The following is a 23,856-nucleotide window of genomic DNA, read 5'->3' on the forward strand; positions in this document are numbered from 1 at the left end:
GATATAATTCAAATTCTACACATGCCATCGTAGTGAAGACACCATTAGATTGTTATATAATAGTATAGATATAGATAATCATCATCTATACTTATAAAAGGCAAAGCCATCACTGACTCACTGACTCACTGACACACTCACTCACTCATCACTAATTCTCCCACTTCCCATGTACCTAGGAGGCTGAAATTTGGTACATTGATTCTTTAGGCATTAAATAGGAAAACTAAGGTGTTTTTATTCTGATCGGACTCTCGGGCTCCGCCCCAGTGGCTCTGGAGTTTCCCATGTTAGCCTTCTGATTTTTCATATTTAAAAGGAATTAATGAATCTTAACAGCTGTTTCAATTAAACAAGTTGGTTCTGTTCTATGATGTTAAATAGCATTAAAGTTACAAGGATTACCAACAGTGCAGCGCTATTATTTATTTTAATTTATGACAACAGCTAATTTGCAACCAAAAGGTGAGTGAGCGTAGCGAACAAACTTCAACCTGGAGACGAGTTAGCGTAGCGAACGAGCTAACCTGAAGGCAAGTGAGCGCAGCGAACGAGCTCCAACCTAAAGGTGAGTGAGCGTAGCGAACGAACTTCAACCAGGACGTGATTGAGCCATGCGAACGAGATCATCTTGAAAATTAAGAAGTTAAACGGGACAAAGCCCGCGGGTACAGCTAGTCATCATATGTACTAAAACGTGACAGGGTTTTTTTATTTCACGATTCTGAATCAACCACTTGACGGATATTCATGATTTTTGTTTTGAAAGAAAGATCATTTTGAGAACTAGGGGATGTCGCAAGCCATGATTTTAGTTTAGGGTCACAGTTTTTTAGAAAATAAGTTAAAAATTTTAAAATATCTAGCAGCCGACGCTAACATTCTATACTATCTTTTATAAAACCACTTGTTTAACGTAACAGCTGTAAACATTAAGCGTGTGTGACACAAATTCAGCATTTGGATAATAATGACATGCATAGGGTTGACTTATTTATACTATGTGTAATGCTATACTCATTGTTACGTTCATTTATTTGGTAAGAGGATGACAAGACTATTTAATTTAAATATACATGGTAAAATTCTAGATGTTCTAATTTATTTTTTAGAGCAGTCTTTACAATTTTAAGTTTGTTTTAGTGCAATATAATTTGTTTTAACTAACAGCTGGTTGAATATAAAAATATTCTACAGAACTATCAGGTTAGTTTATTATTCTGTGATTTTGCCATTGATCATAGGAAATGAGAAAGATTCTATAACCACTAATGTATTTAAATCGAGGCTCTGCCCCCGAGTCTTCAAAGGAAATTTTATGCAAATTATTTTTCTGTTAGACTTTTTAAGGAAAGAATAGGAAAATAACAATGTTTTAATTCATCTTGGCAGCTTTTTGTTTACAATAAATGTTTAACCAACCACTTATACTTTGCTTGGATTAGAAATGGAAATATTGACATAACTCCAGTTTTAGTTAACTACTCAATTCCCGTACCTAGGACGGAGCTCGTATATATTAAAATAACATTAATTTTAATAAGTGTACTTAGGTTTGCGGCTAAAGGGGAGGTAATAATGAGGTGTGTTTTTTTATTTAAATATTGTTAGGCCTGGATTTGTATGAAAAAAACAAAATTATAAAAATTTTTTTGATAAAATATTCACAAACAAGCAAACTACAGCAGTTTATTTTATCTCCACAAGAATATATGTGAATTATCTCATAAACCCCTTTGACTTGAAAATCCCAGGAGTTATGTTGATAAAAAGTGTAAGAGTTGTAGATTTTTTGGAATACATTTCTTTGCTGTGTCTGTACTCATTAATATTTTGCTTCAAAAGGGAACTTACTTTTCAAGTGTGTATATATATGTATATATATATATGAATTTGAACGGAGGGTGCTTTGCCCTCTGGGGACCTCAAAACAAAAAATTAAATTGGTCCCGGTTCTAGGCCTTGCCCTGAAACCTAAGGTAATAGCTTATTCCCTAAATTTGGAAATTCATTAAAAGAAAGATGGAGGCTATAACGGAAAACCCAGGTTTAATGGCACCGTTTGTTCAAGGTCAAATGATCCTAGGAACAAACTAGGTCATGTAAGTTTTTGTACCTTTTTGGTCCTCTACTACACTGATGACTCCTGGAGAGAAGCAAGACTGCAGCTTGAGAGCAAGTTCCCCCTCAACCTCTTGTGTCAGCTGCAGCGTAGGCAGCAACCTGTATGATGCTGTAGCTAAACATACAACCAACAAATCACTGGAAGAACAAGTGAGATTCTCCATGTATATTTGATGTGGTTTTTTCTGTCTCCTAAACCCAAAAGTGAAATTGCTGATGAATTAATAAATTAGCTATGACTAAAAAAATAAAAAGCAAAAAATAAAGAAAATTACTAAGGTAAGTCAATTGATAGGATAATCATTATTTCAAAAAATTTTATATGGAGTTACAGTTTTACTGATTTTATTTGTTTAATTTACGTGATATGAAATTGACATTATTTAATTACCAGTAAGTAAAGAAAACTGACCCAACTCAGGTCTTGTCTAATATCAACCTTTAGTTTAAAAGCAAGATGAATGTATATAGCCTTCAGATAGAGGACATCTGGTTCAAGAATAATTCATAAGAAGGTAATTGTCTGACACAAGCAATCTCCATGTTTGAAGGCAAGCACTATAGCTAAAGTGCTAGGAGCAAATCTTTAGTAAACACTGTTTCTGTGTTTATTAATATATACGAATGCCACATAAAACCAATGGCATAAAAATCCCAGTAACAAAAGTTGTGTGTTTAATGTGTAGGCCTAACTTTGGTCTATCTAGACTTTTCTTAGGTAAACTAGCTGCTATCCTCACTTTTTTAATAATAAAAATCCTTGCCTAGAGCCTTTCCTCTAACAAAACTGTTGAAACAATTCAAATATTTACATTACCTACTGGTGAAAACTTTGCATGATCCTTGCCTATTCCCTTGACAGCAAGCATCTGTAGGTTTATTTCATGTCCTGGTCGCATTTTGGCAATGAGGATGTCGTCATGTACTGGGCCCACATCTACATTCTTGAATAAGTCATTCTGGCTGCCAACGGGGATCCACTTGATATGTTTGCTATAAACTGGGAAATGTATTTTAATGTACAACATGGACCAAACAACATCATGTACAACATCACATACCAAAATGTTTTATGTTCCTCCCATGCAAGTCGGGCATCTTTAAAAATAAGAACAGACTGCTTATTTTTCTCTTATAACCTAATACCTAATACAAATTTAATTTATAAGTCTGTATTAATAGTGCATTATGTAATATTAATAAAAAATACCCCCGCCGCAGCAAACCTGAAGACTATGGGAATTTCCATTTGCCTGATTTGATTTTCACTTAAATCTATTTAAATAACACTAGCTGGCCCGACAGACGTCGTCCTGTCCTAATGTGGTTTTATGTCAAATGCTCGTTCATTTTCAAGATGAGCTCGTTCGCATGGCTCAATCACGTCCTGGTTGAAGTTCGTTCGCTACGCTCACTCACCTTTAGGTTGGAGCTCGTTCGCTGTGCTTACTTGCCTTCAGGTTAGCTCGTTCGCTACGCTCACTCACCTTTAGGTTGGAGCTCGTTCGCTAGAGCGCTCACTTGCCTTCAGTTACATTTGACAACAAATATTCGTAAAAAACAAATGTAATAGAAACCTATTTGACAGCTCTCATTTGTTATGCATAGATTTGTTTTTAAAAATTAGGTTATCATTACAGCTGTTTCCTTAATTTAATTTAATCAAGAAATGACAAACATGGCATGGTAAACAAAATAAAACATTCTTCCATAAGATTAACATGTAAGGCCTCGTTCACACATATCGACTTTCTGCCGTGCGCCGTGTACGGCACGACGTCGTGTTTATTCAAACGCATTGCTGTAAATGCAACCGTTCACACGTATCGACCACGGCACCGCGCCGTCCACGGCGGCCGTGGACATCACGACCTTCTTCAAGCGACGACGCGGCGTCGCGCCGTACTCGACCTCTTGAACACCATGGTCTCTTATGGATGCGTTTACACAGGTCGACGTGGGGCCGTCCCGACTCGGTCTAGCGCATGCGCAGACATTGTTTATTTCAGTGTCTTCCTGGATTCAAGAGGTGTAGTACATCCATCACAAAAGGCGGAATCTTCCACTTTTGTAAAAAAATTGTAAAAATAACTTATGTGAACAGTTCACAAGTTCATCGTATTATTTGCTATAAAACATTAGTTTTTAAAAAGTTAAGTCATGCCTTAAGATGGGTCACAAAGCTCGTTTGTAAAGATTAACCAGATTTATTTGGAAATTAAGTCAGCTTACATAATTTGTATGATACCATAAAATACACCTGTTAGCGCAAAACCTGAGAGTGAGGCCTCGGGTATGATACGAGCGGCAACCTGAGCGGCACGTAAGCGGCGGTGGTGGCTACGATACAAGCGGCACTTTTATTACGCTCATGAAATTTCCCCAGTTTTATGAGTCAGTTTAGTCTAAATGGTAAACTATGCTTACCTGCAAGACGTATTGCAACTATTGTTGCTATCTGACAATTGTTTGTCTTTAAAAGAAAAACTTAGTTTTTAGAAAAACCTTAACCCTAACTTTGTTCCATACTTTTATGGTGACTGAAGTGTTGTAAAACTTCCGTGCTGGTCATTCCACAAAAGTTCCCTGGACTGCACCTCACGTATCGACCCGTATCGCATGTTTGCTGCTGTTTCTCTGTCATTTTAGGCCTAACTGAAGCATGACTCACCTGAGCGGCGAGCGGCGTTTTCGGGAAAATCGCGGCACTGAGCGGTGCCGCTCACCGCCGCTCGCCACATCGTGGCCACCCTCAACAAATTTACACGCAACTAAATGAGACCCAATGTCCGAGGTTTTTCTCAAACTGACTCATAAAACAGGGGAAATTTGATGAGCGTGATAATTGTGCCGCTTGTATCGTAGCCACCACCACCGCTTACGTGCCGCTAAGGTTGCCGCTCGCCGCTTGCCGCTCACCGCTCGCCACTCGTATCGTATCTGAGGCCTAAGTGTTCTATTTCTTTAAATAAGCCTCCTTGCACTTTTACTAAAGCCGGGTTTACACGATGCCAGTTGGCGAGACAATTGTCTTTGCCAATTGGCATCACGTGGTTTTGGAATTGTCATAGGCCAGGCAAGTTGAACGAGAACCTGTTTACACGTGGCCAACACTTGCCCAGGCATTTTACAGTGAACCAGGGTACTACTGCCAAAAGACAAGACAGTGCTATTGGCCTCTACACTGTTTACACGGCGCCAATTGTCACGACAATTGGGGTTTTGAGGGGTGGGGGTTTCACTGGGCCCAGCTCATTGTCCTCAGTCTACTCCCGGAGACAACTGAATTTCAGGACAGTTGGCGGGCCAATTGGCTTGCCAATTGGCCTGAAGTGTTTACACGAAGACAGTAATTCCAAGCCAGTCAGTTATCTCCAGACAATTGTCTCGCCAACTGGCATCGTGTAAACCCGGCTTAACAGTTTATCGAATGAAGCAACTGACATTTGAAAAAAATAATTATAAAATTTACTTCCGTTTTTTCTTAGAAAAGTAAAGAATGAAAAGAAGAACAAATGCTCCTATTACTGATCTTTGCACGTTTATAGGGTGTACCCACTTTAGCTTATTACGCCTACTTTTGCTTTGACGATGTAGCAAGTATAAAAATAGCATACTTGTTTGGTTATCCATTTTGACAGACTGAAGAAATGTGACAAGAAGTCATTTTCGCACGGCCCAAGTCGTGTTGTTCACGGCGCGAGTCGTGTGGTCCACGGCGCGGTTCAGGAATGCACGGCGCACGGCAAAAAGTCGATACGTGTGAACGAGGCTTTAACTGCAAAGGGCCATAGGACGCTTCCCTTAAGGGTTTTTGAAACGGAAACAGGCTATTATGTTATTGTAGTACCGAAGAAATATCCCTGTAAATTTTATGCCAATTGGTTCAGTAGTTTTCTAGTTATAAACGCTGTAACTAACACAACTTTCTTTTATATATTAAGAAGATAAGGTTTAACAAGTAGGTTTGCTGTTACAGGGAGGGCAATTAAGTGTGTTTGTTTATAGTATTAGTAGTATATGAATAGCTTAGGAAAAAATAAATAAATTTACCAAGTTTGATCAAAATATGTATAAACAAGCAAACTATAACAGTTTACTTATCCTCCATAAGAATAACAAGGAATTTTTAATTTACAATTTATTGAATTTTCAATTTTCTCCGTAACCAATAACCGTAAAAAACACTTCAATATACTAAATTATTTGTTTTATTGCTCTTATAAAAGGTTTGAAGGGAAATTAGGAAATTGTATGTTTTTATGGTCAAAAACTAGAAAAACTAATTTTCACCCTATATAACCCCCTCCTCAACAATAACACCCTATTCCCAATTAGTCTGATCAAGCTGGTTCGCGAACTCATTTAAGTTTATCCCACCCTACACCTTTAAGCTAAATTTCATCAAAATTGGGCAAACAATTACTCAAGTTATTGTGTCTACGGACTTATATATATACATATTAGGAGTCTGCGGTACAGAAAATTTAAGGTCGGTTCGGTAAGGTACAATATTTTGTACCTAGGTTCTCTGTACAAAATCGGTACGTTGCGCGGCTACCGGTATTTTTGCGGTTTTCTTATCGAAATTGTATTTAAACCATTATTTAAAATTTTAATACATTGACATTACAGTAAGCCTTCGATAGTTCGACACTCCTTGTAGTTCCACACGGGCTGAGCTATTTTGTCAAGTGATATTTAATGGTTACTATTGTGATGTAAGCTGACTTGAACATTAATTTGTCATTTATTGTTGACTTGAGACTAATGAACAGTGAAATTGTTAAGCTTTTTAGTATTTAATAAATTTGGGTGATTTCTATGTAGGACTAAAACTTGTGTTTTTACTTTCCTGTATATTAAACTCCATTTACTCCCTATAATTTGACATTTCAATAGTTTGACACCCCTTGAGTCCACAATGTGTCGAACTATCGAGGTTCTACTGTACTCCTACACTCATGGTTTTCTAACAACAATTACTGTGCCACGCATTATTAAAACCTTTTACTACTGAGAGGATTGTGTAAAGAAAAATAAACACAGTTAAGAAGTGTTAAGTGGTAGTTAGGCTTTACCTATTTTACTCTGAATAACCACAATAAAGTGGTTTTAAAACTAGGTTAAGAATTTTTAGAAATAAACATGTTTGAAACATTAATTTGCCAAGATATTTTCACACAACTGGTAAATTATTTCCAACAAACAATGTCTAGTCAATATAATTAATATGCCAACACGAAATTTGTCGGTTGAACTCTTTCGCCATTTCTCAACCGATTTTGCCCATTGTCGTCTCATTGGAAAGAGCATGTCGCGTATATTTGCGTATAGTTTTTTTTTGTTGTCCTTTGGGCTCTGCCCCAGTGGCTTTTAAAGTTCTCATGTTATCCTTATGAAGAACATTATTTGTTTACATTATGATCACCTGGAAAATTTAATTTCTGTTTATATTTAAGTTGCAATTTAATAAAAAGAATACAAGAACAACTGTTCACTTTGGTCAATTGTATTTTATATTTTTTTAAATATTTTTTTTAATTTGTTGTATTTATATTTTATATTTGATTAATTATTTGGATGTAACATATAGGTTAGGTAGTCACAATACTTACAAAACAAACAACACTCAGAAGTAATTAAATGGGAACAGTTTCTTAAAACACTAATAAGTAGGCAAAGCATTAAGTTTATGAATTTTTTTGAAGTCTTACTTTTCTCAGGAGCATAATAGCAGACTAGAAGGTGAGGCTTGAGTTTTGTAAAAAAGTTATTCTTCACTGTTCCTACCTATATTTTCACTTTATTCAGATAAATTGATGAAATGAATAAGTATAATATATTTTTATTATCACTTAGTTTGCATATTCTAATTATAATAATAGTTTTATGACTGGCTCCATGCTATTACACTAACACCCCTCTTCTCACCAAAATGGCTAAATATGTATTAATAGTTGTGGGTATTCATAAAATATTATAAAGTTCGCATCTACACCAACACAAATTGGTTTATTACATCCTAAGCTATTAAAATTTCAGTAAAAAAAAACACACCTTATTTCCTTCTTTGTAGCAGCAAACCTAATTACTCATTTACCCCAATTTTATTAAATAATGAATAAATCTGGCATGTTTAAGGAAATATTTAAGCGAAAATCCAATGATGATGGAAATTTCCTTGGTCTGCTTTGGCAGGGTAATTAATATAATAAATGATAATCAATATTCTAGTCATGCATGTTAATAGCTATTTCAAAGGTTTGGGTTGAAATTTTCATTTAGTTACCATTGTGGTTTTGGTACAAGTCGTCCACTCTAGTTGAGTCTTTTCCAGAATTTGCATTTCTTGTACATTTGATTTTCAGTTCAAATTTAAGGGTGTCTTGATCAGTTGGCTCTGCATCGACTATAACAAAGCGCAAAGTACAGTAAGTGGTTTGAGATGTTTTTTCTTGTTTGTAATACATTTTTTACAGGTAAACCATACCTGCCACTCAACTCATAAACGCCTTAAAACTGTGAATGAACAGTGAATTTTGTCAACTGTGAAAAAACCTGGAATTGAATACAACGAGAATTTCACTATAAAACCTTAAAAATAGATAAGGGCTGGATATGATCCTTGTTCTACAAAACTTTTGACAGAACTTTAGATCTAAAGTTAAATTGTGATAATTTACCTTAACCGCAGCAGCGCAACGTAATGATTATCTGCTCCTGCGATATCAATGACTCAAAGTTAGTACTAAAGTAATGTATAATTACTTTTGCTATACTGTTGTTTCGATAAAATTAATTACATCTCTAGGTATAGCCTACTTTCAATTGCTATTGAAATGTTTTATTTTTCGTGTGTGCCATTGCAGAACTACTACCTAATTTATTAATACAATTAATTGCTTTCTCAGCAATTAAATAAATATTAAGCCTACTTAAGTGTGCCTTATACATGGTTATTATTTGCTATGGTAATCATTGTTTGTTTTGAAATCATACTCGTAAGTATTCCTTGGCACTGGAAGCATAATAAGCATAATGACGCCTGTCGTCTACACTCAATAGAAAGTGTGTAATGATTAAGTCTGTTCATTTGGACCTCATTTGTGTTTAGTATACTAAGTTTAGTTAATGATCACATTGGTTTGTTTGCAGTAGTTATAGCATTTTAACATTTCTTATTTATTGTCATCGGATTTCTTAAGATATGTATTATTTTCATTCGATTATTTTCATTTTATTTTTGTCAAATTTAAGATTTTTATCACTGTCCAAGTCCCTGTAAACTTTTGTTAATTTGTGCATTTCTTTTTACATCAAACTTGGTAATAAATAATTAGTTATTGCATTTCAGTTGTTGCTTTAATTTCACTTAATTGTTATTTATTGTAAAACTACACAAACAAATAGTTTCTGATTGTAATGAGATCCATAATATCGTCAATCTTGTTTCAGATTTTGACGAGAAACAAATTCTTGACCAGACTTATCCATCCGTATTGTCGATACCTCAACATTGTCTTCGTGGTTATCATAATCTTTCTTTGCAATCGTGATGACATCGGGAACAATCACAAACTCTAGCACAAATGTTCAACCCTGGTTACATTTCTGACATGGTGATCTTCAATCACTCTAGAGGCAAGTAGTATAAAACTTAGTCAGGAATCAGAATCAGACTTGAACTAGCATGCAGTCTACTGAGTACAAGCAGCAACATCGGGTGTCCTACCATTGCTCTGTTTGTCTCAGACGTCCACTATGAAGGTACACTGTGATACCACCAATATTTCCCCTAAACTTGCCAATAGGACTTTATAAACCTCAAAATAAAAACACGGCCTAATAAACCATGATTTTCATTTTCAAGTTTATGTAGGAACGCTGATCCCTTATAAAAGTTCAAACTTAATGTTCTATATAATCATACGATATCTCTTCAATAGTGCACTTAAAAGACACCATTTGACAAACTCGTAGATGGTTAACATGAGGATAGAAATTGAATAATTTTAAACCATAATCTCACTAGGCATAAGTTATATATATAAGACATTTTATTTTATTTAGGGCGGAAATTTGTACTGCATAAATTGTATAAATTGAAACTCTTGGTCTCACAAGTTGTAGCGAATTGTAGGTGATGATAATTGATGACTGGAGTCAGGCCCGGTCTGGCCAGGGCCGCTGGTCAGCGATCGCCGAGGGCCTCCGGCTCAAGGGGGCCTTCAAAAGCCATAAAATCAAGAAAAATTTTGTTGCTGAAAAACATTTGCAGTAGGATCAGCAGGATGACTTGTTTGAAAAGCAGCTACAAGTTGATCTAGAACAAGTCTTGCATATACATGGCTTTAGCAAATTTGTAGGAGCTGGGGCAGGGTCATAAGAAGGAGCGCAATTTTCCTGAGCTGTCTTTGAAAAATCCGTACTGAAATAAATCTAAAGGCTCTATTTCTGCTGTCAAGGACTTTTCCCAAAAAATATAACTGGGCACTACACCAGGTAACTCTGCTGAGAAACCAGGTAACACCAGGTAACAGGTGTAATTTGAAGCTGTCCGGTGTGCAAGGCATTTTACTAATGTCCTTGACGGCAGATGGATTAGTTGTGATTTCTTTAAAGCGGCTGTCATTGCAGGTGCTTCCTTTTCTTCTTAATTCTACTGCTCCTACTGCAAATGTTTTAAAAATTATAGAAATCCTCATCATTAAGACCGTTTCAAACAAGATGACCGAAATATTATCCATTATTTTCTTATGTGTAGTTTATATGGTAGTTAAGTTTTAAAATGAAGTACAGCATTTCCAAGTCTATTTTAATATTCCTTTAATAAAAACCGTATACATTTCAAACTGAAGCACTTTCTTTGGTAGTTGTACCTAGATTTTTGTTTAAATTTTATATTTAAAATAGCCTAGTGTTAAAAACAGCTTATAATTATTTTCTCGCTAACTCGAGAACTCCGTACATATTATTTTAAGGAAAGTACAGTACATTTAATTTTTTGTAATTCGTGTGTTGAACGTAGAATGCACTCCAAACACAGTACTATTCATTGTTTTATGTTATACTAGCTGTACCCACGGGCTTTGCCCCGTTTAACTTCATAAGTATTCGCATGGCTCAATCACGTCCCGGTTGATGTTCGTTCGCTTCGCTCACTCACCTTTAGGTTGGAGCTCGTTCGCTGCGCTCACTTGTTTTCAGGTTAGCTCGTTCGCTACGCTAACTCGCCTCCAGGCTGATGTTCGTTCGCTACGCTCACTCACCTTTTGTTTGCAAATTAGCTGTTGTCATAAATTTTAAAAAGTCATCCCTTTTATTGTTTATAATACTTTGATAAAGGTTTTTATGTTTTAATATTTAACATTAGAGAATTTAAACGTTGTTAAGTGCAAAGGTGTGCTGCGATTGGGGTTTAATACATTTGGACGTGTTCAAAAGTAAAATAGTTTTCTGTGCTGCACTCTGTAGAAACACTGTGGCACTATTTCAAATCATGACTAATGCTAATACAGAATGTTGTAATCATTCAAACCTACAAAACAGTTGGTGAAAGTAAACATCTGCTTTTAAATTATATTTATTTGTAAACATTGTAGATCAAAAAGTCTGACATTGACCCACTTAAAACCCTCTGGGGCAGAGCCCTTTTGACAGATCTGCACCAAACTTTACTCGAACCATCCTTGAAAGATGCTTAATAATGCCTAAAAGTTTCATTACAATCTGTCGAGCGGTTTCGGAGTCCATAACGTATATACATACACACACACATACATAGTTCCTCTTTTATAGATATAGATAGGTAGATAAACGGTATTTTGATTTTCATTGTAAAATATTCAAAGCAGATGCGGTTTGTAATACAATGCCGTTTAAAACATGTTTCTATCGTGTCTAGTTCACGAGATATGAGCGATGTTCTAGATCGCGCCTCAGCGCTACTCCCCCTCCCCCTCCCACCAAGTTGTGCACCTGCGGGAATGGCGACAACATTGGTTTTTGTCATCTCCAAGGTGCCCCCAACAGCAACCAAAAGTCAAAATGTGTTACACTTTCGGCACATACCCAATTTTTACAAGTCTGTACTACACGTTGATTTCTGCCGCGCAGTGGCGTCACCGGAAACGTTCATCGGAAACCTCGCATAACCTTGTAATATTTCGATATAATTACCATGGCATATAAAGTCACTTTAGCGTGTTAAACATATTATGCACGATGAAAAATTGTACTGTTTGTTGTTTTAAAGGGGTTTTAATGGATAGTTAACAACGTTATTTAGGGGTTTTTATTCAAATTTTTTAATAAATTGTTAAATAACTCAACTAATATCATAGATACGGGACTTTTCCTGGATACTTTTTTAAAGCAGATAAAGTTGGTAATACAATGCCGTTTAGAGCTTGTTTCTATCGTGTCTAACTCACGATATATAAGCGATTTTCTAGAACGCGTCTCAAAACACCTTACCCCCCTCCCCCCAAGTTGTGCACCTGCTGGGAGGGCGACAACATCGTTTTTTGTCATCTCCAAAATGCCCCCAACAACGATCAAAAGTCAAAAAGAGTTACACTTTCAGTGCATACTCAACCCCCTATCTAAATTAATAATTTGGACTAAATTAATAACTTTTTTTTTATATTGTTTGGTTGGGGACAAATGCCACACCTGCAATGGTAAGATAAAATATTTGAAAGGCTAACGTAATTAAACTGTAAACAGAATACAGTAGAACCTCTTTAATCCAAACCCCCGTAATCCGAACGTCCACTAATCCGAACCCCTCTTTGCTGTACTCTATACACAGTACAGCAGTTCTTTATTGTATACTGTATTTAATTTACAGTACTGTTTATTCACCATGTTTACTACTGTACTAAATAAACACTGTATTTTACTTTATAAAACATTTTTTCACTCTTCCCAAAATAATGTTGATCAAATTTAGCCATATTTTAGCTATTGTTATGTAAAAACAACAAACAACAATATGTTCTGTAATCCGAACTATTCAATAGTCCGAACTACCCCTGGTCCCAATTAGTTCGGATTAAAGAGGTTCTACTGTACATTTTTAAAATATTTCATACTGTATTGTATTATTTCGCACCTACAATGCTATTACTTATTTCCAGGAAACGAAGATCAAATTAAACCTCCATCAAGCCAAGCAGAGGCTACAGCTACTTCATCTGATTGTGGAAGTGGGAAGAAATAACTACTAGCAGTAAAAATCCCTAGACCTAAATCTAGACTACCCGAAAACGTCATTAACGCATTTCAACACGGATTCGTCAATAAGCTCTGACTCTGATGCAGAAATCGGCAATGAAGAATCCCAGCAACACACGCTTGATGCTTCTAAGCAAAACCTTGGTTGTTTTATATGTCCAAATGAAAGTGATCACATTGGAATAAAAAAGCTTTCATTGAAAAAACACCCAATCCAAGTTCATGAAGGAAAAGGAGCTAAACTTCCGTTTGATCCATCCAAACTCTACTATCGTCTTTTACCTAATGGGGATAAAATACACAGAAAATGGTTATCTTATTCCATTGAGCTCAACAAAGTATATTGTTCTTGTTGTATGGCCTTCAGAGGCAAAGATAACAGAGATTCTACATTTATTACTGGACACGATGTTACACCAAAACTTATTTATAAATCGATAGAAACTCATGAGAACTCCCATTATCATGAACTGGCAGCCAAGGCAGCTTTTCAATGCCTAAAAGGTCGCGATAGTGAGAGTCTTCTAGCGGGAAACCAATCTAAATAACGAGAAAGAGAAGTTCACACAAGAAGATTAGTTGTTCAACCATTGATTGACATTGTTATATTTCTGGGTAGACAAGGCATTGCTTACAGAGGGGACAAAGCAGAAGGGGCCTACTCACTTGACTCTGTCGGCAATCATGACAATTTTCTCCAACTTGTCATGTTGGTTGCAAACTATGATGTCATTTTACAAAACTATGTGAAACAGTGCATTGAGGAGAGTAAGAAGCATAAACAAAAAACAACTGAGAAAAAAAAACTTGCAGGAAAGTCAACCAAAAGACAGTATGGGCGAGGCTCTTTGATCACATTTTTGTCAAAATCGTTTATAAACAAGCTAATAAAAACGATCGCTACAATTGGACGTAATATAATTTTGAAAGACCTCCAAGATAGTATTATTTACAGCGTGATGGTAGACTTCAACCAAGATGTAGCAGTGATGGACCAATAAGCTATATACGTGCGCTAAGTCGTCCAAGGAAAGGTGTATGAAAGACTACTAGAGATGACAACAGCAGTTGATTACTATAGTGGACAAGCATTGTACAATCGAATAACATCGGAATTAGCAAAGTATGGAATTCAAGCATTAAATATAGTTGCATTTTCATTCGACGGAGCAAATAACATGAAGGGGTGTTGGCTCACTTCAAAAAGGCAAATGAAAATATGATCTATACTCATTGGATGGCTCACGTCTTAAACTTAGTAGAAGCTGATTCAACAGTAAAGTTGTTGCAGGCAGAAAACTTGTTTAGATTGGTAGAGGAATCAGCAGATTTCTGAGTTCATCTTACAAACGAATGACAGTGTGGGAGAAAGAAACAAAAAAACAACATACCGCCACGACAAACTTTATAGACTGCAAAAATAGGAGCTACTAGGTGGTGGAGTAAACATAAAGCTCTGTCATCGATAATTGATGAAAGTGTTTTAAGTTTTAAGGAGCGAGGAAATTGCCACAGACAAATTAAGTAACGTCATTACCGTTTTGAAAGAAATAGCTGATGGTAATTTTGATTGCAAATCCAGATATAGGGCCAGAAATTTGGCAAGTCAATGGGCTAAATTTGAAAACTTATTTTGTTACGTACTTATTGAATTAAATAATTATAACACATAATTGTAAGAACTAAAAATAATGTCTTGTTTTTATTCATTTCTCAATCTTAGAATTGTAAATATTACATCAGCTGTAAATAGAAATAATATTAATTAATGAGTCCAGACTAACAGATATCTATACATATAAAAGGCAAAGCCCTCACTGACTGACTGACTGACTGACTGACTGACTCACTCACTCACTTACTCATCACTAATTCTCCCACTTCCCACTTACCTAGGAGGCTGAAATTTGGTACACTGATTCTTTAGGCATTAAATAGGAAAACTAAGTGGTTTTTATTCTGATCGGACTCTCGGGCTCCGCCCCAGTGGCTCTGGAGTTTCCCATGTTAACCTAATGAGTACTCATATTTAAATGGAATTAATGAATCATAACAGCTGTTTCAATTAAACAAGTTGGTTCTGTTCTATGATGTTCAATAGCATTAAAGTTACAAGGATTACCAACAGAGTGCAGCACTATTATTTTTTTAAATATTTGACAACAGCTAATTTGAAACCAAAAGGTGAGTGAGCGTAGCGAACGAACTTCAACCAGGACGTGTGAGCGCAGCGAACGAGCTCCAACCTAAAGGTGAGTGAGCGTAGCGGACGAACTTCAACCAGGACGTGATTGAGCCATGCGAACGAGCTCACGTATGAAGTTAAACGGGGCAAAGCCCGCGGGTACAGCTAGTAATAATATACAACAGTTCTCCCCCACTTGACTTCAACGTTAGTTCATCATTCACTTGCAACAACTAGATTTCTTAGAATTCCTTATTCTCGAAGATCGTCTTAACTGCAATGATGGTTGGTTATGAACAGGTGGTTCTACAATATTTTCAATATATGCTGAAGGTTCTTCAATGTTTTGTTGGTTAGCACCTACAGGTGGCTCTGACATTGTGTAATCCATGTTTGATCCAGATGTGGTTATCTCTGAGGAATCCATTGGAGGCTGAGGGAAGATTTGAGGAGAAAAGGAACTTGATGGTGCAGGATCCCCTAAAGGTGTGTTCCATGGCAAGACATTTGGAGAGCTACAAACATTTGTTTGACTTGGTATGATTTGTGTTGCACCTTGGTATCTATGAAAATATCTTGGTGTTTTTGATAACCCACTAGCTTCAACCTGTGTTTTTCTGAGCTGATTAATATGTCTCTTTATTTTGTTTTGATTGTCTAATAAGATGATATAATGAAGTTTTCCCAAACGTTGTAAAACTGTTACGAATTTCCACTGTGTAGATCCTAAATAGTTTCTGGCTTGAACTCCATCTCCTGGATTTAGTAATCTTATTTTGGCAGAATGATCATCAGGTATTTTTCTTGTTATATTTCCCATAGGACGTATGAGATGTAACCTAGTACGTATAGACCTGTTCATAAATAGTTCTGCAGGCGTTTTACCATTGTTAAGAGGGCTTGAGCGGTACTTAAATAAGAAAAGATTCAGCTTTTCCATCAGACTTCCTGTATCTTCAGTCATTGCTTTGAGTTTTTGTTTCAAATTTTGCACTGATCGCTCAGCCAGACCGTTTGTTGCAGGATGGTTTGGTGCACAGAAACGTTGTATTATCCCGTTATCCTGACAGAATTTAGTGAACTCATCAGACTTGAATATAGAAGCATTGTCAGAAACAATGCTGTAAGGAAGTCCATATCGAGAAAATAGGTAATCCAGTGCATGTATTGTTGTTATTGAGGTAGGGGCTTTTGAGGACATTTTTACTTCCAGCCACTTTGATTTGGCATCTACAACCACAAAGAAATAGTGATTTTTGAAAGGGCCGGCATAATCTATGTGAATCCTTTGCCAGTTTTCTTGAGGTTCTTCCCAAATGTGAGGAGGGGCTTTGACTGGATTGTTTTTTACTTCAGCACAGCTTTTACATGATTTTACCATGCTTTCGATTGCAGCATCTATGCCAGGCCAATAACATAATGATCTAGCAATGCTCTTCATTTTCAATATTCCAATGTGAGATGAATGTAATTCTTTTAGTACGGCTGGTTGAAGTGTTTTAGGGATGTAAACCCTTGACCCTCGCATAATAATACCGGAATGAAGGGTGAATTCTGGACTTTTTTTCTCCTTCAAGAAGCTTTCTTTTAAGGCTTTGTAATTCATGGTCTCTATTTGTCTCTAATCTGATTGTGTCTGCGGTAATAGCTGAGGTGTCTGTAATCATGTCAAGAGTTGTCTGATTTACCTTGTATGAGTCTTCAAGGAAGTTCACCAACTTTACATCGAGAGGAATTGGATTTCGAGAAAAGTAGTCTGCATTTGTATGTTCTTTTCTTTTGATGGTCTCTGTTTGATTTCGTAATCGAATGCACTTAAGAATTGGGCGTACCTTAATAATCGATGTGCTGAGATGACTGGCATGGCTTTCCTTATAAAGCTGTTAGGATCTTGGCAAACGCAGTTTCCCCAGAGCACTGTAGACCACTGTTTAAACAACTTAAAATCCCCACTGTTGTAAATATGTATATTTTTATTTGTCTAGTCTATGTGAAAAGTAATTATAAAAATCTTACGCTGTCAAATCAGGTCCATGACCACTTTACCAGGACAAGTCACAAAATATTTATTGATTATGTTTTTAGGAAAAAGCATTTAGCTTGGATTAAATCAATATATAGGATGGAGAGACACAGCTAACTCACCTGATGAAAGGTTGCAGACGAGTCAAAGAACACATAAAATCACACACATAATAATACTTAATATTTTGCCTCTTTCAGAGGCTTCTTCAGAAGTAGGCCTATATGGTAGTTACAAGAACAACAGTTGTTTTGTACTATTTTGTATATCAAACTGTTGTTCTTGTAACTACCATCTAGGCCTACTTCTGAAGAAGCCTCTGAAAGAGGCAAAATATTAAGTATTATTATGTGTGTGATTTTATGGGTTCTTTTACTCGTCTGCAACCTGTCATCGGGTGAGTTTGCTGTGTCCTCTGCATCCTATATATTGATTTCAAATATTTGTTGATAGATTTTGGCTTAGTAAAACCTCAAAATCATTTAAGGTCATGAGTGTTAGGCTGTTTAACAAACTACCTCCTAAAGGACAAACAGCAAAACAAGAAATTTTTAGTAAAACTGTTTTTGACTGGCTTGTAGAAAATCCATTCTACCATGTTAATGAGTTTTTAAATATGTCATTGCACGACTCAATTCTGTGTTTCAAGTAGTAAGTTAATTTTGACAATCATGTTGAATGTGACTTAATTTAGGCTATTTTAAATGTGACACTGTCTATTACATGTATTATGTAACGACAATAAAAGATTCTATTCTATTCTATTCTATTGGTATTGTAATGACTCAAAATTCAATGTTTATAATTATAGTCCTTATTTTATTTTCAAACTCAATCTTGTTATATTTTCAATATTTATCCATGTCCATTTTTAATATTATTAAAACCATATTGTCTCAACATATATATAATTTACTATCAAAATTTATTCATTGGCTTATCCAAAATTATTATTCAAAAACAAATCCTCCAATCAGAACACCATCCATCTGGGTTCAAGATTATTAATAAAATTCAACCATGTTTTTATTGATGTGAACCCCATAACTTGATATGATTTACAACAATGAAAAGGAGAGTGCAGTTTAGCTATTCAAGAAGAGCACATAGAAACTACATATATTAGTTGTGAAATAAATTATGAAAATATAAAGTAAAGTATTGGCAAAATATCCAAATTAAGTTAACCGAAGAAAGAAGAAGCCTTTAAGCCTTTAAGTTTAAGCCTTTAAACTAAGGAGAAAATTATTATTACAGAAGATTGGTGAGAACATTCCATTTATTAACTCAGACTAACTTATAGACTCCTCAAGCATCCATTTGGACCCTATTTACCTCCATTAATTAAAATCAAAATCCTTCCTATTTAATTTATTGTTTTTGAAAGATTATTAAATTTATAATTTACCATACTCATTGAAAATTTAAATTGGAAATCTTTTGATTCGGCCAGCACGAATCCCCACCCCTGAACAATTTTTTTTTGTAACCCTATATTAATCATTTAACTTATGTACCATTAAACCTTGTATTTTAAAACCTCTGTCCCCAAAATTATTATTGTTTAAGATAAGTTTAGAATACAAACCATATTTAGGGTTTATTTCAATGGCGCCCAACGTAATAGGCTTGAATCAAAAGATTTCATAATCGTATGTTGAGACAATCTAAAATAGGCTAATAAATACCAATAGGCTAATAGGCTACTTACGTATGTTAGGCCTACTCTTAAGAAGTTAGGTAGGATTAAGAATCCCGATTTCCCACAACTTATGTCCCACCAATATTAGGTACTAACTAAACGACTTGTAATTCTAAAAATAAATAGGCTACTATAAGGTAAAACAGATTTATTTCATGTCGTAAAGCTTAGGCCTAGCTCATTATTGTTATAACGATACCCAACTTGTCCTATAATATCCCTGTTCCCTTACACCGTCGTAAACAAAATGGCTAACAACGATAACGATAATCACTATAATTTGAGACAACCGAGACGTTATCCTGCATTATCATTTCAACAACACGAATCAGACGAATCGTCAAATCTGTCAACAGAAGAAATGGAAAACGTAACCTATGTAGAAGGCCAAGATGAATCTAACACCGGTTCGGGTTCGGAACGTTTCAATCCCAGTGGACCCAGTGTCGAAGATTTGAACCGGAACGAGAGCGACCAATCAGAATCAACGGACCGGGCCGAGATTATTGAAGTACACCAAAGACCCGCAGCCAATCAAAGCACACATTCACAGTCAGCTGATATTAGAACCACATCGACACACGGAATCATCCGAGGGTTAACGAAGACGCCCGAAGCAAGTTTCCAGCTGTTGGAGACCGAGTCTCCGACCATTGAAAACCGTCCCAATGACGTAATCCCAACGTTCACACACGCAACTTCTCAACCACCTGAAGTTAAAGCTACGCAAACTACTGAACAACCGGATTTGAACAAAATATTTAATTTTCTAGAACAGTTTAACACTAAACTTGATCAAACCAACACACAACTAAACCAAAAATTAGATCAGACCCGAATAGAGCTAAACCGTGAGATAAAATCATGTCAAAAAATTCTAACAGAACAAATAAATGACATTAGAACAACACAAAGTGAATTTCGCCAGGAATTAAATGTCCTAAAAGCTAACCAACAGTCCCAAAATCAAGAGAACAAAGAATTTCAATTTCAAATCACAAATCAAATTGACGAATCAAAAATAAATATCCAGACATTTGTAACTAATAACTTGGAACAACAAGAACAAAAGTTAGAACAAAATATGAAAGCATTAGTGCTACAAACAAAAACCGACAGTGAAAATATTGCTAAATATTATGCACAATCCATCCACAATGAAATTGTTCCTAAATTACACATACAAAATAATCTTATCCAAGAACAACAAAACGAAATTAAAACTATTACTGAAACTCTAAACAAATGTGAAAGTGAAGTACAGTCACTAAAACTGAAACATCATTCACCAATCCGGAACGACAATCCTATTCAAATCATATGTTCAGGATCTGACCCAATGGAAAGACAAATCCCTAAATTCAATGGAAGAACTATAAATCCAAATGAATATCTACAAAAACTTAAACGGTTCTACGCCAAAAGGATAGAAAGAAATCCTAATAACGACCCTGTTGAAATTCTGAAAGATCTGCTCGACGTCAGTTTTGAAGGACCAGCGTCCAGATGGCTTCAACTGGTTAAGGCAGACATTAACAGTTGGGAAAGATTCTCCGAAGAATTCACCATGAAATACTGGAGCCGTGAAGTACAAAGAGGAGTACGTAGCAAGATTGAAGCCGAACATTACAAACCTAATGGAACGCTCAACAGAACTGAATATTTTACTGAGAGAGTCCTATTGCTACAGTCTATTACACCACAAATGACTGAAGAGGAAATAGTGATCCTGTTAAGCGAACGATTTGATCAACTCATCCAAGATAGCATTCAAGTACAGAACGTGACAACAATTCGAGCATTCGAAAGACTTCTGCAAAAAGAAGATATCCGAGATGGACCCAAAAGGAGCAAACCTGCGAACTACCATAATATGGATCACCGACCAAATAGTCCTACACATCGTAACAAGACTCCATCATATAGCTCTGATATTAACCATCGAGCCTATCAACCAAAAACATCATCTTATGCTATACGGACACCGCACCAAGAACATCAAGAACCTAGAGAACACCAATATCAGCCATACAACCGTTTCAGACATGATCCTTGCAAAAACTACAATCAAAACCACAGACAGCATCCTTATACCAATACGCTCACTGATCAAAACCGATACCACCAAAGGCCTAATCAATACTACTACAATAACAGCAAACCGTATCCTACAAATGAGCAAAAACAAGTATGTGCCATGATAAGTCAAGACAGTCCACATGACACAGCAACACAACAAAGATCTCCAACAAATTTCATCCCCTCACACACCAGCCAGGGAAACGACCCGTCGCTGTAGATGTAAGCCGAGGACCACCAACTACTAACATCATAACAACTACAGCGATATCAACAGCAAATATCCTCGAAAATAATTCTTTAAATAACCCTAACAATTTTTCGATAAATAATATAATGTGTGATCAAGATTTTTTATTAAATGAACCCACTGAAAATAATAAATTTCCTGTATCCAAACCAGTTAAATGCCCTGAAATAGATATTAGAATCAATAATCTCCCAACAAAAGCATTAATCGATACTGGTTCTACAATAACATGTATTTCCGAACAATGTTTCAAAGAGAATCAAAAAATAATTGAACCATTTGAAGAACTTCCTTTGTCTAATATAACAATAACTACAGCTACTGGTGAAAAATCAAAACGTGTTGCAAGAATCATTTATGCCCCTGTAACCATTGAACATCAGACCATCTGGCTTCAATTTCTTATCATACCTAATTTAATTAAACCTGTGATATTTGGTATGGACACATTAACAGAACTCCGACTAAAGATAGATTCTAATGAAAATAAATTAAGCTTAACAATTAATGATACTGATATTAATCTAAAATGTGATATGAGTATTAAAATGGGACAAGTATGTCAAATAGATATAGGCAATTGCCAAAGGCCATATGATAACTACTATAACAATGAAGAAAACTATTTTACAATGTACAAAGAATATCACTTACCCAAGAAAGAACCACAGACCCACAATTACATGAAGACCTTCAAACCGATTTCCCCAATACTTGGACCATCAACATACCACATAAGTGATCTCTACAATGATAAATTATATGGACCCTATCATATATCCTCCATGAAGAAATACATGGAACCGATCTACACACCACAACCGAAGATAGAAGATAAACTGTAATGTGCGCTTAACCCAGTAAACATTGTCGTAAAAAGGAAGAATTTTAAATCATACCCACACAAGCAGTGAGTTAACAAGCCAATTTCCCAGTTACCTCTGTCCCAATAGTTAAACTATAGTCATAATCACAAATTTAATGTATTTAGTTATAAGAGGTTATCATCAAGCAATCACAAACAACTATTCATTTAATGTACTCCATGGTACCTATAAGAATCATACATCTCTTATATGTCTCATGTTCATTTCATATTTCAACATTTGTTCATCACTCCATTCATTTATTATGTAAAAAATAAAAAAAAATTGTTTTAACCACTTAAATTAATGTTATGTTTTTTAATGTTTGTAGAAGATAGGAGGGGATAGTAATCATTTTGCTATTTTAGAATTATTTTATTGTTATGTTCATTCCAACTGAAATTTGTTCTAGTTAAACCTTAATGTTAAGTTTGTTAGATTTTTGTTTCAACTCAATTTCATCTCAATATTTGTTATTTGCTGTATAATGTTAAATATATTTTTCGTCATTTAGCGAAAATATGTCATTAAAAATTTAATTACATATTTTCTGAGGGGATATTGTAATGACTCAAAATTCAATGTTTATAATTATAGTCCTTATTTTATTTTCAAACTCAATCTTGTTATATTTTCAATATTTATCCATGTCCATTTTTAATATTATTAAAACCATATTGTCTCAACATATATATAATTTACTATCAAAATTTATTCATTGGCTTATCCAAAATTATTATTCAAAAACAAATCCTCCAATCAGAACACCATCCATCTGGGTTCAAGATTATTAATAAAATTCAACCATGTTTTTATTGATGTGAACCCCATAACTTGATATGATTTACAACAATGAAAAGGAGAGTGCAGTTTAGCTATTCAAGAAGAGCACATAGAAACTACATATATTAGTTGTGAAATAAATTATGAAAATATAAAGTAAAGTATTGGCAAAATATCCAAATTAAGTTAACCGAAGAAAGAAGAAGCCTTTAAGCCTTTAAGTTTAAGCCTTTAAACTAAGAAGAAAATTATTATTACAGAAGATTGGTGAGAACATTCCATTTATTAACTCAGACTAACTTATAGACTCCTCAAGCATCCATTTGGACCCTATTTACCTCCATTAATTAAAATCAAAATCCTTCCTATTTAATTTATTGTTTTTGAAAGATTATTAAATTTATAATTTACCATACTCATTGAAAATTTAAATTGGAAATCTTTTGATTCGGCCAGCACGAATCCCCACCCCTGAACAATTTTTTTTTGTAACCCTATATTAATCATTTAACTTATGTACCATTAAACCTTGTATTTTAAAACCTCTGTCCCCAAAATTATTATTGTTTAAGATAAGTTTAGAATACAAACCATATTTAGGGT

General features: G+C 35.2%; 1 protein-coding gene across 2 annotated transcripts in view; it reads right to left on the reverse strand.

The window, feature by feature from the left end:
* Positions 1 to 23,856, reverse strand: part of LOC128985569 (DNA-directed RNA polymerases I and III subunit RPAC1-like) — a 60,964-nt gene that overhangs the window by 21,365 nt on the left and 15,743 nt on the right. For both annotated transcript variants that reach the window (XM_054405179.1, XM_054405178.1), the window contains 3 exons: positions 8,417 to 8,536; positions 2,942 to 3,124; positions 2,117 to 2,239 (listed from right to left, as the gene is read on the reverse strand). In XM_054405179.1, the coding sequence (XP_054261154.1) occupies positions 2,117 to 2,239; positions 2,942 to 3,124; positions 8,417 to 8,536 (426 nt within the window). The remainder of the gene's footprint in view (positions 1 to 2,116; positions 2,240 to 2,941; positions 3,125 to 8,416; positions 8,537 to 23,856) is intronic.

Source organism: Macrosteles quadrilineatus, unplaced genomic scaffold (genome assembly GCF_028750875.1).
Source record: "Macrosteles quadrilineatus isolate MER2022 unplaced genomic scaffold, UCM_ALF_1.0 Scaffold_2__2_contigs__length_208266976, whole genome shotgun sequence".
Classification (NCBI taxonomy): domain Eukaryota; kingdom Metazoa; phylum Arthropoda; class Insecta; order Hemiptera; family Cicadellidae; genus Macrosteles; species Macrosteles quadrilineatus.